General features: G+C 45.2%; 1 protein-coding gene across 3 annotated transcripts in view; it reads right to left on the bottom strand.

Moving 5' to 3' along the window:
• Nucleotides 1-18,891, bottom strand: part of SLC22A23 (solute carrier family 22 member 23) — a 190,669-nt gene that overhangs the window by 131,667 nt on the left and 40,111 nt on the right. For all 3 annotated transcript variants that reach the window (XM_025383941.1, XM_025383942.1, XM_025383943.1), the window contains 2 exons: nt 17,479-17,582; nt 11,748-11,902 (listed from right to left, as the gene is read on the bottom strand). In XM_025383941.1, the coding sequence (XP_025239726.1) occupies nt 11,748-11,902; nt 17,479-17,582 (259 nt within the window). The remainder of the gene's footprint in view (nt 1-11,747; nt 11,903-17,478; nt 17,583-18,891) is intronic.

The following is an 18,891-nucleotide window of genomic DNA, read 5'->3' on the forward strand; positions in this document are numbered from 1 at the left end:
CCTCAGGCTCCTTGATGTTGGTTTCTACTGGGGTAGAGATCTTAGCTTTAAAAACACCCAGGACTAGATGTGGTGGCTCACACCTGTAATCCCAGTACTTTGGGAGGCCGAGATGGGAGAATTACTTGAGCCAGGAGTTCAAGACCAGCCTGAGCAACATCGTGAGACCTCATCTCTACAAAAAATTTAAAAAGTAGCCAGGCATGGTGGTGCACGCCTGTGGTCTCTGATACTCAGGAGGCTGAGGAGGGAAGATCCTTTGAGGCCAGCAGGTCGAGACTTCGGTCAGCTGTGACCACACCACTGCACTCCAGCCTGGGCAACAGAGCAAGACTCTGACTCTTAAAAATACAATAAAATAATAAAACCAAAAAAACCCAAAAAACACTCAGAAGACCCCTGAGTCTGACTTCACCCATTTAGAGAATCGCCAGCAAGGCCCTGCTTCCAGAGTCTGGGCCAGTGCGAGCTGGGTTCCTACAGGCCTGGCTGCTGGACTTCGGAGGCTGTTCACCATGCAGAGGGAACTCCTCTTCTGAGGGGACCACAAACTCACATCATAAAATGTGTAAAACAGGCACTGCTGGTCATTTCACCCCAAATACCTGCTAAGTCTTACATGGATTTTGGGCCAGCAAGTGGAATGTGGTTCCTGAACTGTTTTTCCCCCAGAAGAGCCATTTGAAAATACAATAAAAAAATGAACCATGTGTTACTCAAAGTCAAGGCCCTTCCTCAAGCAGCCATTCATGTCTATCCTGAAAACACACATTCTCACACAGCCACGTCGCAAACAGAAACTGCCATCCGGCCCTCCAGAAGGAAGGCAGTGAAACCTTATGGCAGAATATGGCAAACAACAGGGCCAAGCCTACAGCTGTGTTACAGATAATGAGCAACGTCCTGAGTTAATATTTAACAATATGAACAAAATGTTTACAGGCGTTTTTAGGGATTAATACAAGGAAGGGAAAGGGAGAGGTTGCATACAGATAAGATAAATCTTGAAAATGAGTAGCACTATTCTATTTCTTCAGTGGGTTTTCTTACCAATTAATGAAGCATTCTATGAGTGACGGATACTCAGGGAGTTGGATAGTAGAGTCCTAGGAATGATCTGTCCAGGAGAATTTTTTCTTGAGTTTATTGTCCTCTCCTACCCTTGACATTGTTAAGACTTTCAAAATGCAATATATGATTGCATTTAGCTTTTTGAGGCGGAGTTTTGCTCTTGTTGCCCAGGCTGGAGTGCAATGGCACAATCTCAGCTCACTGCAACCTCCGCCTCTCAGGTTCAAGCGATTCTCCTGCCTCAGCCTCCCAAGTAGCTGGGATTACAGGCACGCACCACCATGCCTGGCTAATTTTTCTATTTAGTAGAGGCGGGGGTTTCACCATGTTCGTCAGGCTGGTCTCAAACTCCTGACCTCAAGTGATCCACCCACCTCAGCCTCCCAAAGTGCTGGGATTACAGGCGTGAGCCACTGCGCTCGGCCTATGATTGCATTTTTAAATGAATTTTAAAAGCTCTAAATGGATGCTATAAGAGAGGTAATTTATTAAGCTGGACACTGGAAAAACAATTATGAAGCAGATTCTTGCCCCCACCCACCAGTTGTTCTGCTATTCAGCCCTAAGTTACTAGACAGCCACAGTCCAAAGTTCCCAAGCTTGCTGCGAGCCTGGAGATTCCCTCACATGAATGGGCCTTGTGGAAGAGGACAGGACTGATTTTCTCAGTGTACCACTGGCAACTGCAGTAGGATAGTGGCCATCATGTCACAAACATGCAAATGTCCACCAACATTTCCCTAGAACTTTGTGGTTTTACAGATGACAATCACGGTCATCCTGTCAGTCACCTGCCCAATCTTTCCTAGGTGAGGAAACTGACTTTGAGTAGTCAGCTACCTTGTTTAAGGTCACAGCTGGCAAGTGGGGGGCTTGGCTTCCAATCCATGCCTGGATTCCACCCAAGCATCTTCTCAACTGTTTCCGCATGATCACAGACACGTGTGTGCACTTGGGTGTGTGTTGATGAGAAACAGGGTGGGGATATGACAAGTCTTCACATGCTGCCTTTCAGTATGGACGGCGGGACATCAGAACAAAACTGCATCTCTAACTCGACTCAACTGTATTAAATATAACTGAATATCCAGTTATTGAGACATGGGAATATCACGTTTCAGGTGACTTTAAGCAAAAACAGCCACTACCGACTTGCTTTCCCATTCAGTTTTTTTCTCTCAATAATAATGAACATCTACCACTCTAAAAAAAGCATTTTCTTGCACAACAATGGAAATATATCACTAAATTGTGCACACTTAAAAATGGCTGAAATGGGCCAGGCATGGTGGCTCATGCCTGTAATCCCAGCACTTTGGGAGGCTGAGGTGGATGGATCACTTGAGGTCAGGAGTTTGAGACCAGCCTGGCCAACACGGCAAAATCCTGTCTCTACTAAAAATACAAAAATTAGCTGGGCGTGGCAGCGCCTGTAGTCCCAGTCACTTGGGAGGCTGAGGCAGGAGAATCGCTTGAACCTGGGAGATGGAGGTTGCAGTGCACCGAGATTGTGCCACTGCACTCCAGCCTGGGTGACAGAGTGAGATTCCATCTCAAAAAAGAAAAAAAAAAAAAAAAAAAAAAAGGGAAAAGGGAAAACTATAAAAAATGTATATTTTACCACAGTGAAAAAAAAAAAAAAGAGTAACTTTCTAAAATACTTGGCATAGGACAAGACAGTGCTTCTCTGGGGCATACACAAATTAAAACCTATACTTGAAATAAGTCACATTACATTAATCACTACATGGAATTAAAGTTGCTTTGCCACACTTACCTCTGACCTACTGGGCAATCTTTGCTATGCCCAAAGGACATTTTTCAATGTCCCACATCACTTGACTCTGCTGTCAGCCCCTTCCTTGGCTCCCTGGTAACTGGCCTGGTCTGACTTTCCACTGACCACACGGCCAGTTCCTCCCTGTCTCTCTCCACTGGTTCTTCTACTCCACCCATTTGTTGCTCAGCTACAGAGCCCTTGGGTGAGCTCAGCTCTGGTAGCCTTTAGTTGCTACCTTCATCCTGAGGACACAGGGGCCTTGCTCCTGAACTTCTGAATAACAAATCTCCTGGCAAATCAATCCTCTCAGATGCCCTAAGGCTCCACCAGCTTACCAGGTCTGAAACAGAAGTCATCATGTTCCCCTGGCAGACTCATGGGAGGAAGGGAGTGGTCAGTAGCTTCAAACTCTATAGGATTTAGAATTAGAATAGACTATTTGGGCCGAATCCCTTGTCTCACCATTCAGAGAAAAATCCCCTCTCTCCAGCTATCCAGACAAGTCCCCTGGTACTCCTTCACCCTTCTCCCCACTCTTCAGTTATTCAGGCTGCGATTCTGCCTCCTCAGAGTCTTTCCTGCCCCATGGCCACAACCCTCATTCAAGCTCTTCTTCCTTGCCTCCCTATCACAGCAGCCTCCCAGCTGCTAGCTTGGCCTTCTTTTCCTCTTTAGCCTGCTCACACTGTAGCCTGAGACATTCCTCCAAAACATTCATCTAAAGGCTTCTCTTTCTCAATTGAGATCCTTCAGTGGCCTGCCACTGCCTTAACGTCATGGAGGACAGGTCTGTGTGTGTTGTTCCATCCTTCTTCCTTGGCTTTGTTACTCATAGTTTAGATTCCAGCCAACCCCAATTACCCACACTACCCAGAGTGCACTAGGTCCCAGCCAACCCCAATCACCCACACTACCCAGAGTGCACTAGGCCCCAGCCAACCCCAATCACCCACACCACCCAGAGTGCACTAGGCTTCAGCTAAGCCCCAATCACCCACACTACCCAGAGTGTACTAGGCCCTGGGTAAGCCCCAATCACCCACACTACCCAGAGTGCACTAGGCCCCAGCCAACCCCAATCATCCATACTACGCAGAGTGCACTAGGCTCCAGCCCACCCTAATCACCCACATCACCCAGAGTGCACTAGGCTCCAGCCAACCCCAATCATCCGCACTACCCAGAGTGCACTAGGCTCCAGCCAACCCCAATCACCCACACTATCCAGAGTGTACTAGGCTCCAGCCAACCCCAATCACCCATATCACCCAGAGTGCACTAGGCTCCAGCTAACACCAATCACCCGCACTACCCAGAGTGCACTAAGCTCTTCCAGGATCTGAGCACCCACTGAAGATAGCAAACACCTATTCTCCCTGACCCCAAAGAACTCACAGCTCAGGAGTCTCCTCTGGTGCTCACCGTCCCAGCAGGGTGTGTCCCTGCCTCTTCACTCACTAAACTCTGAGTGAGCCTCTATGTCCTCAACACTCAACAATGGCGAGGGTTTAGTATGTAATCAAGGAACCAACTGTGCATCCCCTGGCACCCGACAGGTCCTCACAAGTTCATGGAGCAAATGAGCAAAGGAGAAAATTGTGCTTCCATGCAGGTCATGAAAAACTAAAACTTAAACTCTTTGTAGCAGAGCCTATCTGGCAGGATGCGCTGATTTGAGAAACAGTTATTGACAACACACTTTCATGGCCCTGCACCATTTGAGTTATATTTCTCTCTGTGCTCTCAGCCAAGAGTCTGTCTTTTCACTAACAGCAAGTCTTGGCAAACCAGTAATGTTTGCTTCCCACCAGATACATTTGGATGTTTTCAAGAAGCCTAATGTTTTTTGTTGTTTTTGTTTTTGTTTTTTTACTTGTTTTCAAGGTGACTGATTTATTTCCTCTTTTAATTTGCTTTTAAGAACACAGAACAAAACAAATTCAGACCAATATTGCTCTCTTACATTCCTGAACACTCTTTTCTGTTCGACTCAGCTTTTAGCTTCAGGTCCCATCCTGTCTGTCCAGGTGTGGAAAAAAAGGAAAAAAACTCCCAGGGAGTGTAATAGGATTCTAGCTAGCAAACATGTGGTAAGAGAGGTGAATGGAGCAAGCAGGAAAGGATTTCCCAGCAGGGGCCAGCAAGGGCAAGGTTGTTGCCATGAGGGCAGGGTCTGGAACCCTGGGGAAAGGGAAGCTGTTAACCATTAATCTTACCCTATCATAGCATCTCTTCCCAGCTCACCTTTGTAGAGCTGCACTGGTGCAGCAGCCACACAGTGAGGAAGGATGGAAGTCCAACAGCTCTAGTTACTAGTGTGGAGTTGAGACCAGCACATCTGGCGGGGGGGGGGGGGGGGAAGAGGAAGCACCCCGGGTTTCACTGCCCCCGCTCCCACCCCAAGAAATCTTCAACACTGAGGAAGGCTAAAGGCTAAGCTAAGAATTCAAAAGTCATAGAATTCTAAAACTGGAAGTTATATTGGACTTCAATAGTTTTCCATTTGTTTTGTTTTCCATTCGTTTTCTCCATGAGTTATTCCAGGAAGGGATCGCACAGCTACACAAAACATGGTTTAAAATCTCATCCCCTTACTTTATAGAGATGGAGACACAAGCTCAGAGAGATCTCACAATCTGTCACGGTGACTGTCAGTCAACTGTGGAGTCTGCAGTCCAGCTCAGATCTCCTGATTTCCAGATCTTTTCAGTTCCTGTTTTAGAGTACTGAACAGCTTTGTTTCAAATGAAGCACAGACACACTACTAAAATTCCAGTCTGGAAAAAACCTAGTCCGTAAGGTTTTGATGCACAGTTTAAGAACAACCTCCCCTGTAGGGAAAAGCATCCAAATACTCTAATTTTAAAATGCCCAGATATCTCTGAATATTTGCTACTATTTTCCTCTGATTTGGACATAGATCTGCCTTCACCAAATTCAAAACACCAAAAGATATGTGCACTGGAAAGCTTATCTGTACATTTAGGCAATAGTTACATGTTTTCTTGCACAAACTTCTGGACAGAAGACTAGGCAGATGGGTCTCAGTGATGCCACCGGCCGCTTATTCTTTCTCTGTCCTCATATTTCCATTTTTAATATGCAGGTGAGATGACATATCCTTACATGCCCTAGAGACATTTGCGTTTATTCCAGAGAAATGTCTATAGAAAGAAGAGTCCAGGTTTTGGCTAACATATAGGTAGAGATAGAGAGAAAGGCCTGAGCACATTTTTATTTGAAGGACTGGCACAACTTTGAGAAAAATCAGTCTTCAGTGGCATGTTGTGGCTCCCTGCTGGATGGCTCACCCCTCCAGGCTCAGACCCATGACCAGTGGCCCTGTCTAATGGGCCACCGCAGCATCCTTGCCTTCCCAGGGCTGGAGCTGCCTCACCAGACACTTCTATTCTTACTTACCCCGCAGTGAGGCCAGAGGCTCTGACTGCTCAGAGGTGGGACAGGGAAGACTGTAGGGTACAGAGCAAATGCCGTTACTTTTGGCTGAGACATTTATTCCTTTGCTTTTCGCAGTTTGCCTACAGGGTTAGTAACGTATTTCCAGTGAAGAAAATGACCAATAAAGAGACCTCAATCTGCTCCGATTTCCCGGTTGTGCCCATCTGACCCTCAGTAAAACCAAAATTCCTTTGAAGCTTTAAAAAAAAAAAAAAAAAAGATTTGTCGGCTGGGTACGGTGGCTCATGCCTGTAATCCCAGCACTTTGGGAGGCCAAGGCAGGCGGATCACGAGGTCAGGAGATTGAGACCATCCTGGCTAACATAGTGAAACCCCATCTCTACCAAAAATACAAAAAATTAGCCAGGCGTGGTGGCAGGCACCTGTAGTCCCAGCTACTCTGGAGGCTGAGGCAGGAGAATCACTTGAACCCGGGAGGTGGAGGTTGTAGTGAGCTGAGATCAGCCCAGGCAACAGTGCGAGACTCTGCCTCAAAAAAAAAAAAAAAAAGTTCGTCAAAGGCCTTTGGTAAACTCCGACTCATGTCCTTGGTGGAAAAAGCCTTGTGAATGGAGTTGGTCCTACCGGGAGAAGGTCTTTTTGCCCTGAGAACTTGCGGCTACTGGGAAGGCCCACGTATCTGAAGATGGGGAAACCGGGTGGAGAGAAAGAGATGACTGAGCACATATTCATGTGAAACTTCCCCTTCAACCAAACGCACAGCAAATGTTTGCTCCCTAGAAGCCCACAGAGTAGCTGAAGCCATTTCTAGTTGACATCAGCAATCTCCATTCTCTTCATTCCACACTTCGACAGCCCACTCCATGGAGCCATTTGGTTCAGTCCTTTTTTTTTTTTTTTAACATATATAGCATAGTGCTGACGCTTAACGATCCTGTTGACTGAAATATGTTGCAAGCAATAGTAGTTCAGGGAAATATCAAAGCATAAAAATATATGGGATAGTGAGAAAGAAAAAGCCATCCAACACCAGCACATTAGAAATTACTCAATCACTTCTGTAAGCATCTAAAACCATTGGCGTCATGTGAAAAAGGGACCAGCACCCCGCCCAGAGCAAACTCAAACTCTGAGTCTATTACCAGTGAAGTCAAGACTTGGTTTCTATTTTTGCAAAGTAATCAGTAACTGAGTCGCTGTGAAATTTCTGGTTGCTCCTTGATCTTGGGTAACATTTATCCAATTATTTAGGTTGTCTAGGTTTAAGGAGGGTTATTATAATAAGAACATCTTTGAGAGACTTTTTCAAGAAAATGGTTCATTGTTGGGGGAAAAAAAAACACTTTCATTTGCCCACAGTAACTAAGGTTTGGTCTCTCTATCAGCAAAAGTTATTGTTGATGATTTCAAACTGGGAAAGTGTAGTTGGGGGAGGCAGTTAGAAGTGGAGAGGGAAAAGGCAGAGATCAAGTTAAAAGAGACATTTTTAAACAGTATTTTTTATTTAAAAAAAAAATTCTCTCTCACAGGACTGACCATGTCCAACATCAAATCAACTTAAAAAAACCATCATCTCTCATGGCTCCATGTGAAGAAAGACATTCTTCACAGTGCTATATTACCTTGTCTGTGATATTACGGATCCTGGTTAGGAAAAGGATGCATACCACAACAAATCGCGTCCGCCTGGGCTGAGAAGTGCCCATTTCTTCAGGCTGAAAATAAGACTGTATTTTCATAAACAAATAGGAAAATGTGATCTATTGCTTCTTTTCTTGGTCCATGCCCTTTGCCTTGCTAAGTCAGTTTTTTGACTGCCTCTGTGTGTGTGTGTGTGTGTGTGTGTGTGTCCAGAGGCCACTGATCCAGCCCAAGTGTATTTAGAAATGAATTCAGTGTCTCACAAAGGTCTTAGAGGCCACTACTGTGCCTGGGAAATCCATTGAGCTTGGCTTGTTCTCTCTTGCTCTTGCCAACGTGCACTCTGCTTCCATGCAAACACTCCTGAGGAAGATGCCGGTAATCTCTAGTTTATGTACTAATTACACAACCACATCGCCCTTTGGCGACTTAAGGGAAACAAACGTAAAGTGTAGAGTATTTAACTGGAATGTACTTTAGAAAAACTCCAAAGCAGGAAAAAAAAACCTTCAGCAGCCTTGCGAATAAAGCAGAAAACGTCCACAAGTCAGCAGCATTTCTCTAAACGAAGAGTCCACCCTCACGGCAAGCCAGACAAGAAACTAAAACTGCAAAAATCATTACTTTCCCTACTTACATCGCCAAGCACCTGCAAGACTAAAAAAAGAATGCTATCCAGTTCTGTTCTGAGAAAGCACAGGCCTTTCCAGCAGATGCATTAAGTGAGATAAAAACCTTATGGTTAGAGGAAGAAAAGAAGTTGGGGCCATTACAAATGGAACTTCCAAATAATCAATGCTTTATTTAAAACTTTAAAAATCAAAGTTTTAAACTTCCCTTTAGAGTCAAGAAGTACTTCAACCCTGTGACCTGGCTTATCAATAACTTTCTTCAAGCACAACAAATTACCGAGCATTACCTAGGCATAAATACTACTGTGTATAAAATGCTAGCAAGTACATTAATTTGGATATTCAGTGACTCTGCTTTATTGACTCAGCTTTATTGACTGGGAGTTCCTGTCTTAACTTCTTGCCATCAGCCTCTGCCTCCTCCCAAGACTGCCACATGTGCAGAGACGTGAGTCATCTCAACCATATCCTACCCCAATCCCACCTGCCCTTTATGACTATTTCCTTTTTAAATTCTCCCTTTATTTCCTTCTGATTATTCTCTCGGAAGCTTTGCTCTTTTGCCATCTCTTAACCAACTCTCCCAAATTATCATTGTTTAAATATTATCTCAATAAACTCCGAGTCATCATTCACAGCCCTTTGGTTTAGTTTAGTTTAGTTGTGTAACCCCAAATACTTTATTAGGTCTAACAGTGGGTCAATCACTTGTTGATACTTGGGACATTTTCACTGCAATGGCATTTGTCATGATGTTTATTTAATTTGTGGTCCCAATCCAAGCAAACATGACCATTTCTTTATGCCCTGCTTTCTTGCAGGAAAAAACCTAAGGCTGCTTATACTAACAAGATACACACAAAATAACGCAAATTATGGAGAAAGAAAAAACGGGACAAAGCAGAAATTAAAGTAGGGAAGTTAAGACGAAACTAGGAGAGAGGCCAGAATTTAAAGCCTGTGTTATCAGGCCCGCACACAAATACGTACATCAGTGGTTGAAAAATTATGGCCCACTGGCCAAATTTGGCCCACCATCTATTTCTATAAATAAAGTTTTATTAGAACACAGCCACACCTGCTCATTTACATATTCTTTATGGCTGCTTTCAGGCTACAATGGCAGAGTGAGTAGCTGTGACAGACCATATGGCCTGCAAAGCCTGAAAAATTTCCCACACGGAAAAAGTTTGCTAACCCCTGGGTTATATGAGTCTGTGCCTAGGAGATTGGAGCAAAGCAATCTCCTAGGGTAAGTACATTCTTTGTATGGTTCTGAAGTGGAAGAGAACTTTCTGCTATAAAGAGCTCACGATGTAATCTAGTGAAAACACATCTTCGACATAGTATTTTGTAGTAAATATAGCAATTGGCTTCAGAGGTCAATGGCATGATGTCACAGTGCAAGCCAGTAAAACAAGTCTATGAATATGTGAGGTGGAAACAATGCCATTCAGGTACAATTCACTCCTGGTCTGGCTTCATTCACGGACAGTCTCTCCAGATGGCAAATGCCAGTTACACAGGAAGCCCTTCCCTACCCTCCTTCCTTGCCACTAGCAGACATGGCTAATGGATCAAGGTGTTCTCTTCTGCTGAGCCCCGAAGTCATCTCAGAAGTCTTCTCCCCGTTCTCTGGCAGCTTCAGCCAGTCATTAGTAGTTGGCATGCAAGATAAAACCAATATACCATATTTGCGGTAAGGCAATTTTCCATGAACACTCTCTTGCCTGGGGGTGGCAAGACTGAGGTTATACTCTCCACAGAGCTCCTAAAGCACAGCTATTCCATTTTGTCCCAGTGCAGAGCTGTCCCCTTTTATGGTCATCCATGTGAGAGGACTGGATTGCCTTCCCCCTGTGAGAATGGAAGCCTGGCAAGGACGGCCGCCTGGAGCAATGCTCCCAGCACACCTGCACACGTGTGGGCCAAGGCGCTGCCTGAGGGCAGGACCAGGAGGCTTCTGCAGAAAAGTGCTTAGACCTGTTCCTCTGCACAGACTGACAGGGGTCAGGGCCATAGACAATGGCACAGGCATTTTGCCTGGGGAGATTCAAGCCCAATACTCACATTATTTATTCAAAGAAACAAAGTCCCCAACCAGCATCACCCAGGCCCACTCATCTTGTCATTCATATCTTCCTAAAGAACTTCCCAAGAGACAAGAGTTCGAAGATAAATGCAAGTAAACTGGAAAAGGTGATTTTTAAGAAACTACAGTTCAGTTAAACATTGATGACAAAACAGCCAACTATGAATCTAGAAGAATATACCAGTAGCCTTTCTCTGTGTCTGCTCCTTCCTGTGACAATAAAACTATGTCCTGAATTGATTATATTTCTAGTGGAACAAAAATTTTAGCTATCTAAAAGAAGTATTTAAAATGCAAATTTAAAAGAATTAGAATTATTCTTATTTTGTCATACTAGAAATGGCTACTTAATCTATATCTGACTCTTATGCATGTTGTCAAAGAAAGAGAAAAAGACAAAATATATGGAAAATCTTACAGTATCCCCAACAGATCTTTCCACAAAGTGACTAAAAGTATAAAGCCAGCAAATGAGTAACATATCCATGCCTCAAACTCTTCTTCTCCTTATGGGTTTGTGGTTGTGTTCTAGCAAACACCACCTACAAATAAGTGAAACCTGACTATATTCAGCAGAGTTAATACAGCCAACAAACAAGATAGATGAATGAAAGAAATGTCTCATCCTCCTAAAAAGACCAAAACTACCAAATTTTGCCATTTACTTTTCCAGTGCCAATGCTTAGGTTTCAGTTCCAGACCACTTAAGGTCACATCTGTGGACATGAGAATGTGGAAAATTTGGATTCTGTACGGATACCCAATTATACACCAGATAGAAGCATATAGAATACCAACGCAGAAAATTCTGGAGAAAAGCCAAAGCCTCTCCATGTCAGGAAAGAAGCGATCGCCACTTCTCCAAGCAGTTACGCAATCTCCCGTGTCCTTTGATGTGCACTGAGCCCGAGCTGGAGATCAGGATTGAGTGAGACGTTTCACGGCATCACCTGAAAAGCCTCTTTCACAACACTTGAGGCCTTTAGTGTTTGTGTTTCCACAAAACTGCCATCCCAAACAAGCAGCATGCATAGTATCTTCCCCAGAACCTCCCAGGCAATCATACTTTTGCTAAATTCTTTCAAGACTAGTGGTGAAGGCTCCTACTTACGTAATGCATACAAGGTGAGAATTATTCCAGCCAGGCAAAATCCTTCAAAGAACCTGAGTGTGCTGAACATTGTCACATTCACTGACAGTGCCACAGTCAGTCCAAAGATCAGAATGAAGATGATGGAAAACAGCAGCACAGGCCGCCGGCCGACCCTGCATATGGAGAGGGAAAAAGTTAGGAATCATTGTGAAACAAGACAGTGATACTAGATGCTGAAACCCAGTCTCCAGCAGGTACTCAATATATGCTGAATGAGTACTGGCCAAAAAGTCCTGTGCCATCTATACCCACTTCACTAGATCCTAGACTACTAGGGGTAGAAAGGGAGATTTAGCCCAACCCCCTAATTCTCGAGCTAAGAGAGCAGGGATCAACCAACTACAGAGTAAGAGAATTCACACTTGAGCCCAATTCCTGTTGCTGAGTCTATTTCTGAGTGTATAGTGATATAATTCAAGGCAAGAGGAACAAAATTAATAACTTTCCAAACAGGAACCTTGATACACCCAGCATAAAAAGTCTTAAGAAATCGTTGACCTTTGGGATTGGATCAAAAGTCAACATGGTCACCAAGCAAAGCGGCTTTGTTTCCTCTCCCCAGGTTGTTAACTAAGTCAGATACCTGATCCTACACACAGCCTATCCGAGCCAGGGCCAAGCCATCTGCCAATTTGTTTCAGCTACAAGACGAGAAGTAATTTTTAAGGGATCACACACTAAGGTAAGATAGCGTGAACTTTAAATGCCCAATGACCTGATAGTGAGCTGACAGTGCAGTCCCTTGGCTAGACTGAGGGGCAGGGAGTCCAGGCTGTGATGGTTCTCTGGAAAGGGCCACAGACACCCTCAATTCATGGGTCCTGGAGCTGGCCAGTTCCAGATCAGTGACCACTAGGGGGCGATGTGCTTCTCGAGTGCCTGGGAGGACAGTAGAGGGTGGTCCACAAGAATGGGGAAGTCACCAGTTCCTGTGGCCCCATGCTAACTTTCCATCTTTCCTTCATTAACCGATCAGAAATAAAGTGGCAACAATAACTCTCCATCAAACACGATTGGCTTGGTCTAAAGGATAACTCAGAGAAATGGAGGCAGAGTGGATGCTATTTGCCAGGAGAAAAAAGGGGGAAAAATCCAGACCCAGTGTCCACAATACCACAAAGGGTAGCTGAGGGGCTCGAACTGTCCTAGATGTGTTTATGACAAGGCATCTACATGCAAGTAAAATGTCCAGAAAAGACAAATATACAGAAACAGAAAGTAGATTTGTGGTTGTCCAGGACTGGGGGGTGATGTTTCTATCATCCTTTGAGGGGATGGGAATGTTTTACATTCAGAGTGTGGTGATGGCTGTACAACTCTGCAAATATACTAAAACTCATTCAATTGTGCACTTAAAATGGGTGGGTTTTATGGGATGCAAATTATATGTCAACAAAACTGTTTAAAAAAAAAAGGTAAGGCATGGCCTTACCCTATATAGATAGATGCAATTTTAAGAAAATACAGGGAAAGGAACAACAGGATGAAATTACACTCAGAACTTTTAGTTCTAACCATTCCCATCAGTCACTTTGGTTTACTGAAACAAGGCCAAGGCTAGGAGCTCAACGTAAGTTAATAATCTCACCTAGAGATTTTAGCCATTACTTTCCCTTGTCCAGTGCTGGGGTCAGGAAGCCCTTACCAGGAAAGACTGTGAGCTGATTTTGTCCAAATCTAACTCATTTACAAAAATAAATTTAAAATACAGCTTTAGTCATTCTCCTAAAATGAAGAAAAATGAACTAACTCTAACATCTTGCATTACGCTTGACTTCCCTGGTCTATGAAATGGGGATAAGCATCCCACGTTGTGGAGTGTTGAGATCCTTCACTGGGGGGTTGATGGGCACAGATGCAATGCCTGGCACAAAATAAATAATGAAATGTTTTAGTGCTCATTCCTTCCTGCATTTCTATATCCCTGACGCCTACCAAACAATGTTTGCTCTGTTCTGATATTTTAGAAAAGATGTTTGATTTTTTTAAGCGTGTAGCAACCATTCTAAGTCCCTGCCTCCCAAAAAATGGTTGCTAAAATCAACAAGTAAAACTTATCAAGGTCTACAGGGCAAACACGGTCTTTGAAGCCAGGGGCGTGCTGGTTCTGAATCCAGGATCAGTACTTCTGAACTATGTGATCTGGAGTAAGGCTGGGCTTGTTCAAATGAGCCTAGAGTTCCCTTTGGTAAGGGCCAATTAATGTCCACTTCATAATGTTGTCGACAGGAGTGGATATGAACAAATGCCTCAGCAAGCGTTCAACACATGTTAGTTACAAGTATGGACAGTTTTCCTAGGAACTGGCTCCCAGGACAGAACCCTCTCAGAGAGGACTGATAAAGCCACAGTCCTTGTCTGTAATGCAGAGGACTTTGTCACTTAGGATCTGTGGTGGGCAGAACAACGGTCATCAAATCTGTCCATGTCCTAATCCTCAGAACCTGTGAGTATTTTACCTTTCATGGCAAAAGGAATTCTGAAGATGAGATTAAGCTTAAGGACCCTGAGATGAGGTGACTTTCCAGGTAGGTCCAATCTAATGACAAGGAAAACCTCCCCTGGCTCCAGGGAACCAGAGACGTAGCGGTGTGAGAAGGACTTGACTTGACGTTGCTGGCTCTGAAGATGGAGGATGGGGCCGTGAGCCATGGAATGCAGGTGGCCTTTAGAAGCTAGAAAAAGCAGGGAAGCAGATGGTCTCCTAGATCTTGTAAAAAGGAACGCAGCCCTGCTGACGCCCTGACTTTAGACCAGTCAGACCTTTGTTGGACTTGTGAACTGCAGAACTGTAAGATCACTCATTTCGGGTGTGGAAGCCGCCAAGCATGTAGTGATTTGTAACAGTAGCCATAGAGAACTGACACAGGGTCTCAACAGGGAACAGGGGTCCCACTCAAATGAAGTGACTGGAGGAGATTTTAATAAAGGGATTATTTACAGAAGAGTGAACAAGCTGAGAGGGAACCCACAAGAGATGGTGTTGGACCTTGTGGCTCTCGGCAGCCGGGAGTAGGGGAAGGATGGTCCTGGCCCCAGAGAGAAAGAGGTGCTGTGTGGAGGTCATGGACAGGAGGTGGCTGGCCCCTCCAGCCTGGTAGAGAGCAAGCTGGGCATAAAAGTGCCTGACCTCACTCTCCTCTCCCCTGAGGATCTACAGCTGGTGCTCCCCACACTGGCCACACTCGGCCAGGAGCTGGCAGGCAAGGGGTCCTCTGGGGAAGCTCATACTGGCCAGCATCCCAGGGCGGGCTGGGGAAGGAGGCAGAGGGCTGCTGCAGTGACAAACACAGCAAAGAAGGGAGCACATCCCTGGGGCCACTGGCCATCGGCCCTCCTACCCACCTGAGCTAGCGGATTCTATACCAATACCCAGTGAACATCCTCAGACAAAACTTGGTGTCAGAAACAGTAACTTTTTAAATAAAGAAGTATACTACTTAAATGTTACTAAATGCTGACTGCAGCCCCAGGAAGCGTATTGTATGACCTGATCCACTTCCCCTTGAGCCATGAAACAGGGCCCACAGCTGAGAGGTCTGGAGTTCCCTTTAAATGGGTTTATTTCCTTTTAAGCAAGGCTCAGGCAGGGAGTAAAATGCCAGAAAACGGGGTTGGAAAATACCAAGCTTTCAAACTGAAAGGGAAGCCCACTCAAAGTGTTCAAAAACTACCACTCAGACAGCCTGCCCCTGATTCCCAGGGCACCCCCTCAATCTTGCCCATCTGAGGAGGACCCTCAGAAAAGCAATTGCAGAGAAACGGTTTGCGATGTCAGACTTCTGGTTACTCTAAGAGCAAGACCCACACTCTTCTGTCCTCAGGCCTGGTGTGTGATCAGGGAGGTCACACCACACGTGTGTACAAGAAGAAAGTTAAGAAAACAACCTTGAAACAATTTAAACTATTACAGACTGGTTCATCCACAAAAGTTGATTTTTACTTTTCTATTAAATCATTTATTGAATAAGGACACTACAACCCCAGTCGAGTCTGCATTTTTTTAGAAAGACAGTGACATGGATTATATTAGTATATTTTTCTAACCTATTTCAATGTAGATTTCTGGGAAACGGTATATTTTAGACCAATATAGCTCACACTAGAAACCTATGAACTCAAGTATTCAGTTTAAAAAATAAACCCTGTGTTGCCTCCACCAAAGAAAGCCCCCAAGGGGTTCCCTGCATAGGTCTCCAGAGGTCACTGACTGCTTCTCTGTTGCTGCCCAGAAAACGTGTCCATGAGAAGCACTTGCAAATGACGATGAGGCAGATGTCAAGCACACAGGAAATCACGTTACATGTCAGCTCAAGGAACTCCCAAATGGACGCTAGGTTTTGGAGGAAATTTTCCACATGTGTAACGTGACCCTCTGCTGCTGTCCACCCAGGCACTTGCCTTGGCCAGCATTCTCAGTTAACTGAGGGGCAGAGGTCACAGAACCTATAGAATTTGTTCCATATCACTCTGGGCCCTTATTTCATCAAGGCCAAGAAGTCCCAATTCACACACACACACACACACACACACACACACACACACACACACACACAAAAGAATCCTTTAAAGATAAAAAGATAAAAGAATGTAAGCTGGGGAGACAGTTACGCTACGCCTCTCTCCTGAGCAATCCCGCTACTTGAAAAACCTGTCAACATTGTGCAACTGCCTCCCGCTTAGACACATCGCCACTGCTGCCCCTGTGACCACAGAGTGCCTTAAATAAAAGCGCTGCAGTACCCTGGTGGAGGGGCAGGCTCTGAGGCCACGTGGCTGAGTTTCAAGTCCTGGCCCTCCAGCTTAAAGCTGAGTGAACTTGGAGATTTCACTTACACTTTTGTGCTTTTCCAACTATAAAACACAGGTAATAATAGCATCTCCTATTAGGGGTGTTGTAAGGAGATGTTAATGTATGGAACTACTTAGCCCAGTGCCTGCTACATGGTAATCTTTCAGCTGCTAATGTTATCATTATTACTGTCTCTGCTACCACCTTTACCTGCAGACCTCTGTCCTACCAACCTCATCCCTTCATCCTGAACTGCTTGCCTTGCTCCGGGTACCCGGACTTCCTCTCCGACCCACACAAAGCACATGCATTCTCACCTCTGGCCACCACCCCGCCCCTGCCCACAGAGCCCATGTGTGTTACCCAAATGCTCTTTATCACTCAAGGTGCAGCTCCCCGCAGACCCCACAGAGGCATCTCCTGGCCAAGCCAAGGACTGTCCCTCTCTAAAATCTGTATGACATTCAGAGGTGCTAATCAGCACTGCCTGACTCATTCAGCTTGCATGGGGGAAGGGTCTTTAGCTCCCCCATCCCCTATTTTTTAATGCATCTTCTGCATCCGCCCCTCAGTGCATCCACCCCCTGGAGCCCTGCACATAAGTCTTCAAGCTCTAACTAAACATCAAAGGTTAGAGGTAGATGGGGCTGCAGGCTGGTTTTGCTAGATTCTAGAAGCTAGAGAATTGCTTTGAGTTTAAATGCACACTTCCAAATGATCTGCTACATGCATGGGCCATTTCTCTGAGCTCTGCATTCTCCATGTGGCGGCTTTGGTCTTCTGCTCTGGCACTGGGAAAAGACGGCCACGGTAAGCTAACACTGATTACTTTTCTTTAGCCAGCAAAGGCGTGCTGTGGCCTCCAAAGGTTCGTGCGGCGGGCACGTTGGTACTCACCAGTCAGCAATGCATCCAGTTATTAGGTAGCCAAAGATTAATCCAACCAGTAAGGAGAACTTAGCGATATGGACCTTCCAGGCATTATCACACACAAGATCCCACTAGAGAGGGGCAAATAGAAAATAAATCAGAGAGAAACATACACAGAGCTCGTCGTACTCAATTTTAAGGGCAATACAATAACCCTCTAGGGACCATGGCACCGTTGCCAGTACCATGCCACATACGCCATTCAGAGTCTCTTCCACATTTTTGAAAATCCAATGAGACATATAATTTGCCCACAAAAGGAAATGTAACATTTTAGTCTGGGACAGATTATAAGTCTGCACAGAATGATGCAGGAAGTCTGGGGATGTGTGTTCTTCTGTCCCAACCAACACGGGAAATGTAAACTGAGGCAGAGGTGGGCAGCGACGGAGACCAGGCGTCCCTGAGGACAAATGGTCCCTCACCATGACGAGCTGCTCCGAGTACCCAGGGGCTGGGAGACCCTGACGACTTTCTGCATGGGCATCATGATGACATGAGGAGGTTAAAAGTAACTTTTGCATTTTCATCCCAAAACATTCCCCAAACTTTACGAGAGTCTTAAAAATAAAGGTGAGCATTAGTAGTGAATGTTGAAATATGAACTTTAACTATAATTCCATGTAATTAAATGTAAATATGAAATATAAACATTCTATTTTGCCCTTGGAAATGTCCCTTGCGTTTTCCTATTTCCCCTCTAAAGCCATCTGCTCTACTTGGAGAGAAAGCCGGTCAATTAGTAAATACAACATTCAGACTATTGTACTGTTTGATAAGAAAAATACAAAAAATATTCCCATTTTTCTTTTCTCCACTTGCAGAATCAGGAGATTCTGTTTGTTCCCTCTAAGTGATGCGTGTCCAAGTGTGGACTCAAATCCACATGCAGCTGGCATCTGGGCCAGAGGGGCAAATAAGCAGGGTCTCCGCTGGCCAGGTCATGCAGACGCAGAGCTGGGGGTCTAGATGCCCTGCTTCTGCTGCAAAGAAGTGGACAAAGTTTCCGGTTCTGGCCTCGCAACTCCAGGTCAGTGGAGACGGGGGTGGGGTGGTGCGGGGAAGCAGCTGAAGAAACGCACACCAATGCATTTGGGAATGCCAGAGCGGGAGGTGTTCTGGGAGCAGAGGCAGGATTGGAGGGGGGCAGGCACATGGAAGGTGGTGGGCTGACCCCTGATCCTAGTTCTGTCTTCTTAGATGTCTCCCCCGGCCCCTTGTCTCTGTGCACCCCAGACTGCAGCACAGAGGATCCTTAGAGAGCACTGTAAGCTCAGGCCCTGCCCCGTGTTTCCAAACTTCCAGAGCCTTATCGAGGCCTCGGAGGCCACAGCTGTGGTTCTTAGCATCCCTAAAATTCAGGAAAAGCCACGCTCTGTG

This window comes from Theropithecus gelada, chromosome 4 (genome assembly GCF_003255815.1).
Source record: "Theropithecus gelada isolate Dixy chromosome 4, Tgel_1.0, whole genome shotgun sequence".
NCBI classification, from domain to species: Eukaryota; Metazoa; Chordata; class Mammalia; order Primates; family Cercopithecidae; genus Theropithecus; species Theropithecus gelada.